Source organism: Odontomachus brunneus, unplaced genomic scaffold, assembly GCF_010583005.1.
Source record: "Odontomachus brunneus isolate Ranch 3 - 2012 unplaced genomic scaffold, Obru_v1 Obru_scaffold_187, whole genome shotgun sequence".
Taxonomy (NCBI): Eukaryota; Metazoa; Arthropoda; class Insecta; order Hymenoptera; family Formicidae; genus Odontomachus; species Odontomachus brunneus.
Window position 1 is genome coordinate 226293 of NW_022639637.1, and position 13056 is coordinate 239348.

General features: G+C 31.6%; 2 protein-coding genes across 7 annotated transcripts in view; one reads left to right on the forward strand and one right to left on the reverse strand.

Moving 5' to 3' along the window:
• The window catches only part of LOC116851692, a 66432-nt gene extending 57263 nt beyond the window's left edge, over window positions 1–9169 (reverse strand). For 2 of the 4 annotated variants that reach the window (XM_032831359.1, XM_032831356.1), the window contains exons 1-3: window positions 8992–9169; window positions 3574–3615; window positions 2515–2739 (exon numbers count right to left, since the gene is read on the reverse strand). In XM_032831359.1, coding sequence (XP_032687250.1) covers window positions 2515–2739; window positions 3574–3589 — 241 coding nt within the window. In that variant the 5' untranslated portion in view covers window positions 3590–3615; window positions 8992–9169. Of the gene's footprint in view, window positions 1–2514; window positions 2740–3446; window positions 3616–8991 lie in introns of all 4 variants that reach the window. The other 2 variants (XM_032831360.1, XM_032831357.1) reach the window with 2 other exon arrangements.
• Window positions 9170–9294: 125 nt separating this feature from the next.
• LOC116851693 (dual oxidase maturation factor 1) overlaps window positions 9295–13056 on the forward strand; it is a 12128-nt gene continuing 8366 nt past the window's right edge. The window contains exons 1-4 of one of the 3 annotated variants that reach the window (XM_032831366.1): window positions 9295–9580; window positions 10132–10243; window positions 12065–12311; window positions 12794–12980. In XM_032831366.1, the coding sequence (XP_032687257.1) occupies window positions 12816–12980 (165 nt within the window). In that variant the 5' untranslated portion in view covers window positions 9295–9580; window positions 10132–10243; window positions 12065–12311; window positions 12794–12815. Of the gene's footprint in view, window positions 9581–10131; window positions 10244–11708; window positions 12312–12793; window positions 12981–13056 lie in introns of those variants that run through there. The other 2 variants (XM_032831367.1, XM_032831365.1) reach the window with 2 other exon arrangements.

A 13056-nucleotide genomic window follows, 5' to 3' on the forward strand; every position in this document is an offset into this window, starting at 1 on the left:
TACACTACGATAACCCTAAGCGTAGAAGATCGTGGGATAAGCCCGGCCATGCATCAACATCGTCGGCAAAGCCGAATATCCATGGTTCGAAGCTTTTGCTCTGCATTTGAGCTGGGTGTAGTTTATTATGAGCTGCTCAAACTGAACGAAACCATCACGGGAGATCGCTATCGACTACAATTGATGCGTTTGAGCCGAACATTGAACGAAAAACGGTCACTATACGAGCAGAGACACGACAAAGTGATTTTGCAACATGACAACGCTCGGCCACATGTTGCACAACCGATGAAAAAACCTATTTGGAAACGCTTAAATGGGAAGTCCTATCCCACTCACCGTATTCACTAGACATTGCCCCTTCCGATTATCACTTGTTCCGATCGATGGCATATGGCCTGGCTGAGCAGCACTTCCATTATTATGAAGATGCTAAAAACTCTTGGATAACCTCAAAAGACGTCGTTTTTCCGACGTGGAATTCAAATGCTGCCAGAAAGATTGGAAAAAGTAGTGGCTAGCGATGGACAATACTTTTAGTGACATGTTTTTTACAACTTTTTTTAAATAAAACATTAATTTCCACGAAAAATCAGCGAGAACTTGTTCAAGGTTCTAATAAATAATAAAAATTATACGATTTTAATATAAAGATTTTTAGTTCATTAGTGGGTTTAAGGACTTTATATAAATAATCGATAGAATGATAGTTTTCAGGACAGACCCTAAACTTCCCGATAGACATATATAATTTTCAGATTCGTCTTGAAAACTGCCGAGAGTCCTCAAAACTGCCGATTCATGCCAAAAATTAACCCGAAAGGTACCGCTTGACATACATATATTTTTTGGTAGACAAAATTTTAAAATTATAACAAAAATTATTGAGTAGTGGGGGTATGTTGGCAATTATTATATTTTTCAAATATTTGATTTTGTCATTGCAAAGTACTCCTAAAACCATTTAATTTTTGTTGATAAAATTTTTTTCTATCTCTTATACTTTTGACGAAACGTGGTCCTAAAGAAAAAAACCAATTTTTTTCAAAGGAGTGTTTTGCCCCTTAAAAGTCCGTCTGGGCACGTATAAAAAAATACGTGTCTCTTCTTTTGGTCTAGATTACAACATATTTCAAACCCAGTATATAATTTCTAGTAAATATTGATAATAAAATTACTGTTAAATATTGATAGTAATCAAATACTGAGAATTATTGTGAAGGTGAGAGATGAGAAAATCATAATATTTAAAAAAATATATTTTTATATTCCTAATTTTTTCATGTCTTATAAGCCACTAGATATCGAAGGTTGACAAACACACTCCAAACTTTCGTGAATCCTCCCGCGATAATTTCGGTCCCAAGCGGTAATAATCACCAGTCACCCTCATCCATGTCCTGACTCCGTTAAAGTGTTGCTTAACCTCACGATCGAGCGGCAAGTTCCCAATGATTCCAACGATATTTTTACGATTTATGCTTATATAATATATCCTTATAGTGTTCATAGTATATTATAACATACCTAGCAAACACCATAATAGTTATAATTTTACATGGTGTTTGTTAGATAATTTGCTGATAGATATTGGAACAATGCAACAACATTCGATATGCGATGAATATTGATGTAATATAGTGAATCAGTGATAATTACTTTTAAATTTTTAACAGAATGTTATAATGATTAATTCAAACAAAAAAATAAAAAATCCAAGATAATCCAAATTAAACAAATTGAATTACTAAGTTTTGAAAGAAACTTTAAAAAAATACTATTTAACAATAGTGTTGTTTCATCAAATGACATGATTTCCTTGAACGAAATAAATCTTTGCAAAAATATGGTTCATCTAACAATACGAATTACTATCCATAGTAGCAACATTCAATTGTCCTTTAAACCGAATTTTTTCGGTTGCGGTAACCTTAATGCCCTTTCTTGTTGCTATATACCATTCAGTCCGATATCCTCTGTGAGAACAACAGAATAATCATCTACGATAACCATTTTTTTTAACAGAAAATTTTAGTTCCTCCAATCAAAAGTAATCGTTGATGTGAATAATTCTTCAGTTATTGGAAGAGACTTTTCTGTTATTACAACTGAACTTCGTGTAACAGAAAGTTTCTAGCTGTCACTACAGAATATTTTTTGCGTGTATCGTATCATCTTTTAAATCAATGTGATAAAGATATTAATGTGATTGTTAATATACTTATGGGTGATTTCAGCGAACACAACGATTAAGTGATCGACTTTTGGAACACGCATGCGACTGGCAGATCTAAAACTATAATTCAATCACAGATAAATTTTACAGTTGCGTAACCGTTGTGTTCCTTTTCGCTGAATACAACCATTGTTCCTTTAATCGCATAATATTTTAATATTATGTTAGAATAGTACAAAATTTCAGAACATGTAAACTTTTTCGCATTTAAAATTATTGCATTTTTGATTGCTGTGCGTTTATTTTTCAATATTTAAATCAAAGTTCGCATCACTAACCTAAATTAGATGTATCTTCTTTTTCCGACTCTTCGTGATTTGGCACATTTCTTTGTTCTTTCACCCCAATTTCTTCTCGTTCCTCCTGCAATTCCTTAGTAGGTAATTTTTCCGATGATTCCGAGCTATCCGATTCCTCAGCTGCATTTGCTATTTCGTTTTCAATTTCAGCTTTTTCCGTTGTTTCTTCCCGAATGACATCCTGCTCTGATGCGTCCTGCATATCTGCAAAGCAAATTGAAAAATATAATCTAAATATGTTGATTAAGTACATAAAATTATATGTTAATCAGAAAGATATGAGAAGAGTATCATCCATGACAAAAGTAGTCATTTCTGTCTTTCAAAGATGCGTTAAAACAATAGGGCTTGCAAAATTAAATTTCTCGATGAAGTGTGTTAGTTATTCCAATTTTATACACTATAGCGAAAAATCTTTAGTATGATTAGCATGACGAAAAGTCGAAAAGTTCTAATTACTGAATTTGTATTTTCTTAGCTTTCGTACAAATTGGAAAAAGGGAGATGTGGCTGTGTGATTTTTCAATGACAATCTTAAATAGCAAAATAAAAATGTACTAAGTCATCCTTGTTTTTTTCTTCAATCTCAATTCACTTCACCAAGAATAAAAGAAGATGAATGATCGTTAATATTTTTTGGCTGTTATTTCACCGTTTTACAAAACAAAGAAATTCTAACAAGATCGACAACGGAGTGCGGCGACAGTGTTTTGTTAATATGATTGTCGTCAATGCTGCGATGAATATAACGTCGTTAAATTGTAGAAACCCGGTAGTATATAAACCGCTCGCACCTCAGAGACGGTAAAACGAAATACGTTTCGATCGTGCAAATATGTGCGATCGTCCAAAAATTTTGGTTAATGTGCTTTGCATTCCATTATACATTATACATTAATATTAAACGTTACATTTTACGCGTATATGCTGTGTGTGAATTACGCCGTTCCTGCGATTCCTTCCACTGATACTTGTATATCTATCTACGATGATACTCGAGCAACATGGTGGCAACGGTGATCGTAAAGGAGTCCTCACCTTCTTTTACTGACATCTTGACGCTCTGCTTTAATCGGAGGCCTAAAAAATAAATGTATACAGCAATTATTCTCATGATTTTTCTTTTTTCGACATCGGTAATTTGTTATAATTTTACTTGTAATATATACATATCAACATATAAGTTTTAGTCCCGATCTACAATAAGTGTAATAAGCTTTAAGCCATAAGAAATTAATCATAATTGATTATTCCTCTATAATTCCACTGTGATTGGTCCATTAAGGCTTACTATATCTATTGTAGATCGGGACTAAATCTTTCGACTCCCAAGCGGGGTAAACCGTTCGCCCCATAAATGATTTTTTTAGAATAATTTTGTCAGAAAATTTAAATAATTTTTGTGGATCCTTCTAATTGATTTTTAAGTTATAAATTTTTATTTAAGACAAATAAAAATGCATACTATACACAATTTTCAAGAAAATGTAACTTATTTATTCGAAGCGAGTCATTCGTTTCTCTTAGAAACTTATATCTGGGAAACATGGGAATTAAAAGGTTAAGGGGATGCCAAAATGTGGATAACATACTCCAAAAATGTTAATAATGTAGAGACGGCTGTCAAGACTTCATGTCTACTATTAACATTATCGCACTACCCTTTTCGTATTTCTTATAGATACGTATAGATCTTCACTAAAAGAAAAAATTTTGCTAATTTTACAAAATATCAATAACAAATAGTTTGTTGATATGAGACAACAAATGATCCCTTAGTAGAAACAAATTATATGTTACTTTCAATTTGCTGCAATTTAAGAAATACTTCTCTGTAATAGAGACGTAATTAACTTAACCTACATAGACGATAACAAATGTGACTTATATCTCAGGCAATGTATGTTTACTAAATGGCAAATGATAAAAAATAATTTACAACAATAATTGTTCCATCTGTTTCTTTTATTATCGTCAAACAGTAAACATGCTTCTACTGAGGGATTTTTCTTAATGTTATTTGAATATATGCTGTTTTGTTTTACACCATATTTAGTAGAAAACATAATCACGTATCTATAGAACCTCCTTGCAAAGTTTTAGTATATTTTTAAACTTCTAAATTCAGTTATTAATTTTCTGAACAGAACAAATATATATTTGTAAAAGTTGCAAAACTTTTGTATCCGGCAAATATTTACGCTCATTAACGGTTTAAAATGCCATTTTTGAAATTTTTATTATTCTTATTGCATATGAAGCAATTTTCTAATTAATTTTTGTATGTACTTTCATTGTGTAAGAGCATTTGTAATTTTGTGCAAAAAATACGACAAGAGTCGCAGTATATATATAAAAAAAGTAATGTACCGTTTGCAGTAATAATTTGCGGGTACTAAGTTAGAGATAATAATGTTTTGTTTGACTTCATGTTAATATATGTGTACGTACATTAGGTTTCTATTAAAATATGTATACACATCCATCTACTAACGCCACTGATGTAGCATTCGTGAACTGCTATGTCACATATGTACACACGTACATACGCATGTGTCTAATTTTTCATGACAAAATATACTTTCCTAAAGTATATTTTTGGAGATTGGAAGACAGCGTTCCCCTACGAATATTTTGTTGTGTACCAATAACTTATTTCATAGCAATCACAAGTTTTATATAAAACACATATTGCTTTATGGAGACAAATCCAGACTCCATATTCAGAATTCTTTTTCATTTCTGGGATAAAATCTTTATTTACATTAAAATGTATACTTAATCGGGTAAACGGATGTGCAATAAAAACGACATATTATCATATGAAATTTTAGGGCGTCTGATGGTATTCTGACATACACACACGCGGACGCACACATATACATCTTCTTAATGCATAGTAACTAATATATATATATTCTAATGGAGTCTGAATATGGAGTCTGGATTTGTCTCCATCAAGCAATATGTGTTTTATATAAAACTTGTGATTGCTATGAAATAAGTTATTGGTACACAACAAAATATTCGTAGGGGAACGCTGTCTTCCAATCTCCAAAAATATATTTTAGGAAAGTATATTTTGTCATGAAAAATTAGACACATGCGTATGTACGTGTGTACATATGTAACATAGCAGTTCACGAATGCTACATCAGTGGCGTTACTAGATGGATGTGTATACATATTTTAACAGAAACCTAATGTACGTACACATATATTCTAATAATATTACTAATAATTTTCAACAACATGCACAGATATATGCATTAGAGACAATTGAAAATCGTATTAACATCATCATAATAATCAATCGTAATGATATGATCGTAGTAATAAAGCATGTAGAAGAAAACATGCAATAATCGACATTCGTTGCAGCACTCGGCAGCTTTTATCTTTTTTTGCCCGAATTTAATTAAATATTAAGATGTATGAGAACTTATTAATTATTTATTGAACATTTGCCAATTATTTATTATTTGTTTATTTTTAAATCCCTATACTCTTTTAAATACCTATTCCTACTCCTTAATATTTCATGAAACCTACGCAAGTGTACCAAAAATAGGCAGAGTGTCGACGATTGAAAGTTTTTCCTTACTTCTCTTTAATCAATAAACGAAGACTTATCATTGATGCTCTTATGTCAATTTCAAGGAATATAAATTCACAATAAAACTTATGGGCATACATTTCTTGTCATCAAGTTCGAACTATTAAGTGCAATCGAGTATTGAATCGGTATATAGAGGGGATTTATATCAAATAAAATATCATGATTGTAGAAAAATGACCATATCGATATCGCATAATTAATATATTCATATTAAAATCAAAATTTATACTAAAACCAAAATTTATATGTATATTACAGAAATTAATTAATATTTTGTTCACATGTTTTTCAACTCAATAGAATACTATTCCTTATACTTCCATGAAATCTTTGTAACACTGCATGTATATTTAAGTCCAAACAAACTTATATGATACTTGTTGGTTTACAAATGCTAATATCTTTCAGAAAAATTCTCCTCGTGTAGTAGTTGCAATCGAATTGCATAACTATCCGATGCAAATAAAATGCACGACGTATCTACATGACATTTTCAGATCTGGTAAAACTCATCGTTATTAAAGCTAAAGTGAAGCAAACGAATTTAAGTACATGAAATACTTAACGAGGTATTTTCGAAGCTTTCGGAAGCCGTTTCGCGCGAAAATAGCTGACCTGTTTTCATACGATCAGAAATTAGGAAGAAGAAGGCTAGACAACGCGCAGAGATTTGCATGTACAGCGACCATGGATAGATAGGCGGCAGTAGCCAATGCGATGCCACGAGGTCGTGCTTTATTAATAGGCCGGGCCGGTTATACAGAGCAAGTAGACGCCTCCAAATACTCCCTCGAGAAAGTGCTCACGTTTCACTTATAGATTTCTCGTTGAAGTGCAACGTAATTTTGTGCGATTCCTCGAACACGAGTAACAGCGCGTGAATGAGATTGTTCACGAAATTGGATGCACAATGAAAAAAAGACGCCCGACGTCGTGATTTTCATTCATTGCAACTTCCTCCATCTGCTTCTTCCATCTCCTCATATCTTTGACAAATAATCGAGGGATTTCGCTACGCAATTACTTGAAGAAACACTCGAAAAAAACATAAAAAAATAATATATAAAAATTTGAAAATATGTTCAACTTCCCGGATGGAGTGTGAGGATATTCTATGAATGTTCTATGAATATTTCTTACGAATATTTGTACATTCTATAAATGTACTACAAACATTATTATACATTCATAATATATTTATAGTATACTCAATTAACCAACTATAAATTATTAATAAATATGTATAGAATATTTAAGAAAGGTAGGTTAATTATACATTGATTTTGCTTTTACAATTACAAAAAAGTAATTCATGTATTTCATTTTATATATAAATTTTATTGCTAAACTATAATAAATGCATATTATTTAGGACATTTGGAAAATTTTTCAGTTATATGAATACATTGCACATGCATTGCATGCATTGCATGCAGCAAATAAATCTTACGAATGTTCTAAGAACGTTTTTTTCTATTATAAATATATGAATCTTTGTCTATATACAATATTGTGTAATATTTATAGAATATCCGATTTATATATTCTGGAATTAAGAACTAATTAAAGTACTCATAAATATTCAGAATACTCATAGAATATCTTGTGCTATTAAGTTTAAAAATGCCTTTCTTGAAAAGAACAAACGAGTAACTTAATAATTTATGCAACTTTGACTAGCTTTATTTATGTATACTCACTTTTAAAACGGTTTGAACACCTTTTTTCGATGTAGTTCAAAACGCAATCGATGGTTCAATAAGAAATAAGAAATCTTAACGTCTAAATTTAATAAAAAATACATTCTTTTATTAAATCATCGATTTCGTTCCAAAGTGCATGGAAAAAAAGTGCTTAATTTTTGTAATTGAAACCAAATGTATATATGGTATTCGATCATCGTTTTATATTTAGGGACAGTATTCAATCTGATTCGTTTCTCTTCTCTATTTCTATTCAGTCAATATTATACTCAGTCGCTGTATGTTTCGATCATAACCGTGACTTTCGGTAAATTACTCTATATGGCGACACGCCAACTATTACTTTGCCATCCTATTACTCAAAGCTCGCCTTTATTGGGCTCATGATGACGATCTTGTCGTCGAATTCTCGCCTCATCTCGACGGTCACGTATTTTCGGATACAAGAATGCGGTTCCCGTATATCGCTTTCTCATTTGCAAATCTCGATCCATACGAATTGAAACAGTTTTGTATAAGCTATACATATAACTACATGCATCTATCGATTGCGTGGTTAAAGTAATCTAAATTTTTTACATGATATTAGTAATTAAAAATGTATATATTAGAATTATTCTTAATTTAATCTTTAATATCTCCACTTCTTATGCCGAAGACAAACAAATATAGAACAATATATTAGCGAACATTACAATTAAAACGTCAGAACCATGTATGCATTTTATATTTCCAAAACATTTTTAAAAGAAATGTTAAGAGTGTTTATTTATGCAATCATACGACAAATGTATACAAAATAAAGAATAACATTTATAAACAATGTATTGTTTACATTCTTATATATATATATCGATGTAACGTGATTGATGAACGTGATTAGTATTCAGCGAACGTAAAGGTTGTACAATCATAGTTGTACAACCGAGTAAAATTGATCTATGATTGGTGTGATTTTTAAATTTACCAATTGCATCCATCTTCCAAAAGTCGATCATTCAACCGTTGTGTTCGCTAAACGCAGCCTTTAGTGATCCATTGTGCCTATTATGTTCAAAACACACTAGTTGTCGCGGAAGGATCATTGGTAGCAATACAAACCGAAGAATAAATGCAAAAAGAAGAGTCTTTTACCTTTAAGATTCGGAAGATTAGCGTCGATGGCAGTAGTACGGCAAATCCGCGCCTTCAGGAGACTGCGCGAGTAGCTGTCTCGTCACCAGTGAACTCGCCGTTTTGGTGGTTATTGGCGATGGCGGTAGTGGTGGCGGTGGCGGCGGCAACGGCGGCGGCGGTATACTGCGCTGGATGATTCTCCGCTATCAACGTTGCCGTTAAAAGCATAGCGTCACCGGACCCAAATTAGACGGTCCGAAATAGCAAAATTATTAGCGATGGCGGCGGCAGCGACAGCGCTATAGTATAACCGGTCTATACGCAGCATACCGTAATATCCGACTGCGGAGAGTAAACGGGATACGGTCCAATACGTTTCCGCTACCAATATGTGCCACTCGATGTGGGACTCGTTCATCCGGCATGGACACAGAAGATGTTGCGATCTCAACGTAAAACATTCTCGCGCAAAAAAGTTTCGGGAAAAGTGCAAGTGAAATGCGAAATCTGAAGTGTGATGTTATCACATCGTTAAACTAAAAGGAAGGAGTTTGCGAAAGTGCTAAGTAACACACTTATTATTTCGACGTTGAAAACATCGACACTCGTAATTACAATTATTAGAATAATTAAGCTATAGATCTTGCATCAATTTTTCAATCCTTTTATAGATTATAGTAATTGTGCAGTGAATGGAAAAATGAAAAAGGAGTTACAAATGTATTTTGACATATTATAGGGAAATTCATTTTTTTAACCCTTAACATGCCTTAAATTTAAAATTTTTCATGCTTAGAGATATTTTTATTATATAATAAGCCTCCCATGTTGGAGGTTATTATAGTTTTTCTATTATTTAAATCTTTATTATTATCAATATTATAAAATTACTGTTTTTATTACTATCAATATTATAAAATGTATGTAATTTTTTTTTATCAAATGTAGTAACATATACTTGTGTATATATTTTACTTAATCTATAACATTTATAAATGTTATTTTAAGCATTGTGTTTGCGGGTGAGAAAATCAGAAAGACATTATTTATATGCTTTTAAAAATATAGTTTCATTCTTTATTTATTCAAAGTATAAAAACGCAATTCTTTATTATTAATGAAAACATTTATTATTTACGCATTGCATTGTTTTTCCAGTGTGCATATTATGCTCAAATATTAGATGATAAATCAAGATGATTAAATATTAGATTAAATCGTCAGAAAATTAATAGATGGAAACATTAAAATCATTGATTCACGATTTGTTGTAAGTAAAAGTTCCCTTATATGTCGGCATTGATGTCGCCTGCATGCCATGCTACATGCCACACGATCCATACACTCACGCATTTCATTGTTACTGTATTTCGTCATACGAGATCATTAATAGTCGGAAAATAAAAAATAGAGATTATATGGTAACGTATAAACTCTATTATTATGCGAAAATAGTAATCCTAATATTTCTATAACTTTTGTTCAATATTTAATAGTTATGCAATCATAAATATAAACAATGAATCGTTGAAGTTTAAAGTAAATATTTAATACTATCTTGCCACACTTGGATCATTTTTAACCAATCTATTTTTAATCTTGAATTTTCGGCAAACTAGTGAAATGAGGATTCTTTGCGCTAAAAAGCTATAATTGTCAGGAATAATAAGTTTAAATACAGTTAAGCAATTTTAATTACCTGTCCTACAGAAAAGGTATAACATTGTTTTGGGATTATTTTCGGCTGCAGTGTACCAGATTAAGATGTGAAAGTGTAAAATAAAGATAATTTTTTTTATAATTCAATTCTTTGCACTAATCTCCATCGTTCCATCGCTCAGAAAATTACCTCAATTTATATAATATTTGCACGTATCTCTCAGATATTACCATATTTTAATAAAACTATTAATTGATTAAAACCAACTTTTTCTATATTTCTGAATATTCATAAATTCTTCTAATCACGAAACGTAACTGTGTAAAACTATAATCTAATTATGTACATCAAATTAAGAGACAAAATTTTGAGCTACATGGGATATTTTGAGTCATATAACAATGAAAAGCAGAAGATGTTAAAAGAAGAAGATAAATGGAGAGGGGCGTAATTTTACTGCTCATCGTTTGGCCACAGCGCCACTTCGAAATTAGGGACTGTATATAACAAATATTGCAAGAGAGAGAGAGAGAGAGAGAGGAGGAGGAGGAGAAGGAGGAGGAGGAAAAGAAAGAGAGAAGAAGAAGAAAAGAGAAAAAGGGTTAAATATAACATATAAAAGAATTGTATTTAAATAGCTTTTTTACATATTTCGTGTTATATTATATATAATTAAGATTTCTGTACCATCATGAATCATGAATCAAAGAAAAAATTCAGGTAAATAATTCTCTTTGTAATAATTTTAATAAAATTTATATTATATATAATTATCACACATACACATATACACCGCAAAAACATGAAACTATTATTTATTTCGTTTCTTGATTGAAAAAATGATGTGTTTTCGTATATTCAGATAATTATAATTTTTTATGAATTATAAAATGTGTAATATTCTTTTCCTAAAAGTTCAAATATCAATAATTCTAGAATATTAATATTTTTTAATTTTCTTCTTTTAGAAAAATTAAAAATTTCTATGTAAATTTTTATTTTTATCGCGTTTTTTCATATTTGTTTTTTTATGTTATAATAAAATAAAATATTTGATTAAAAAAGTTTACTAGTACTTCTTATAATATTCTATAATTATATTCTATAATTATATTCTATAATTCTACGAACTTCAAAGTATACTTATGACTTTTTAGATTTTTATTAGCACTTTCACGAAATTTAAATATACAAAATCAAAAACGACTTTAACATGCCGAATTAAGTTGCCAGAAAAATATGTACTATATAAGGATTAATAAGTGATTCATAAACCCATATATAGTTTATGCTTTGAATGAGCAACAGGAGTTGGTTTGGTGCAAGTAAGAAAACCAGATCAGCTGATTCGAAGTAAACCTGTCTCACACTGCTGCTGTTTCGTATCTCACTTTCTCTGTTCTTCCTTTCTATCGATGATCGCGGTGACAGCCCCACCCGCGGCATCACCCTCTCTCCGAGGTAATCCACGAGGTCATCCGTCCGTCAGTGGAAACCGCTTTCCAAGTAGAGCCTGTTAACCTACTCGAGCTTCAGTACACTCACTGCCTTCGGTTCTTCGCGCTGTGCGAAGCATAAGTGCGCTTTTGATCTATGTCAAAGATCTCGTAGACGTATTCGGTAACTTGGGTAACTAACTTTGGATGCTGATAGATCAACTTTATAAGCAAAATCGTAGGTAATCTTCTACAATCTTTTGAGATTTAAGTATATATATCAAGGACAAACACTCTCTTTTGGCTCACTACAGCCGCGAGATTACGGTTAAGCATAATGTACTAGCGTGTCGGCGTCTCAGATGGTCTTAGCTCGAATTTTCGTTTTGTTTATGATCAATCAATTAGAAAAGCAAGTTAATATTTTCCAACTATAACGCGAAGTTCTAAAGACGCCTAAAATATATTGAAATGTCTATAGCAAAATTGAATGACGAATTCGCGATGTCTTTTAAACATTTTTACTTTGTACGTGCTCTTTATTGTCGATATTCTATTTTATTAAATAAAAAATATCTAATGTTTTGACTTTCTAATGTTTATATGGTGTGCAAAATATATAATAATACAACGCACAAAGAAGAATTTATTCATAAACGTAATCTACAGTTCTTTATCCAAAATCAAGGATTCATACAGAAATTTTATATTTGAATACATTAAGGTCCAGAGACTGATCCGAGAAAATGAAAGGATGGTTTGATGCCTTTCGTAATGATGGCGGCCCAACACTCTATAGCTACAGCAATCGCACTCCCGTTACAGGTGACGTTCCTCTCATCATCGTATTCGTGGTATTCGGTACCCTGTTCACAGCATTCTTAGTTATATTCCCAGGTGTCAGAAAAGAGGTGAGCAAATTTCTCGCTTTTTAGGCAAATTATATAATGCATTATACACACACACACACACACACACACACACACA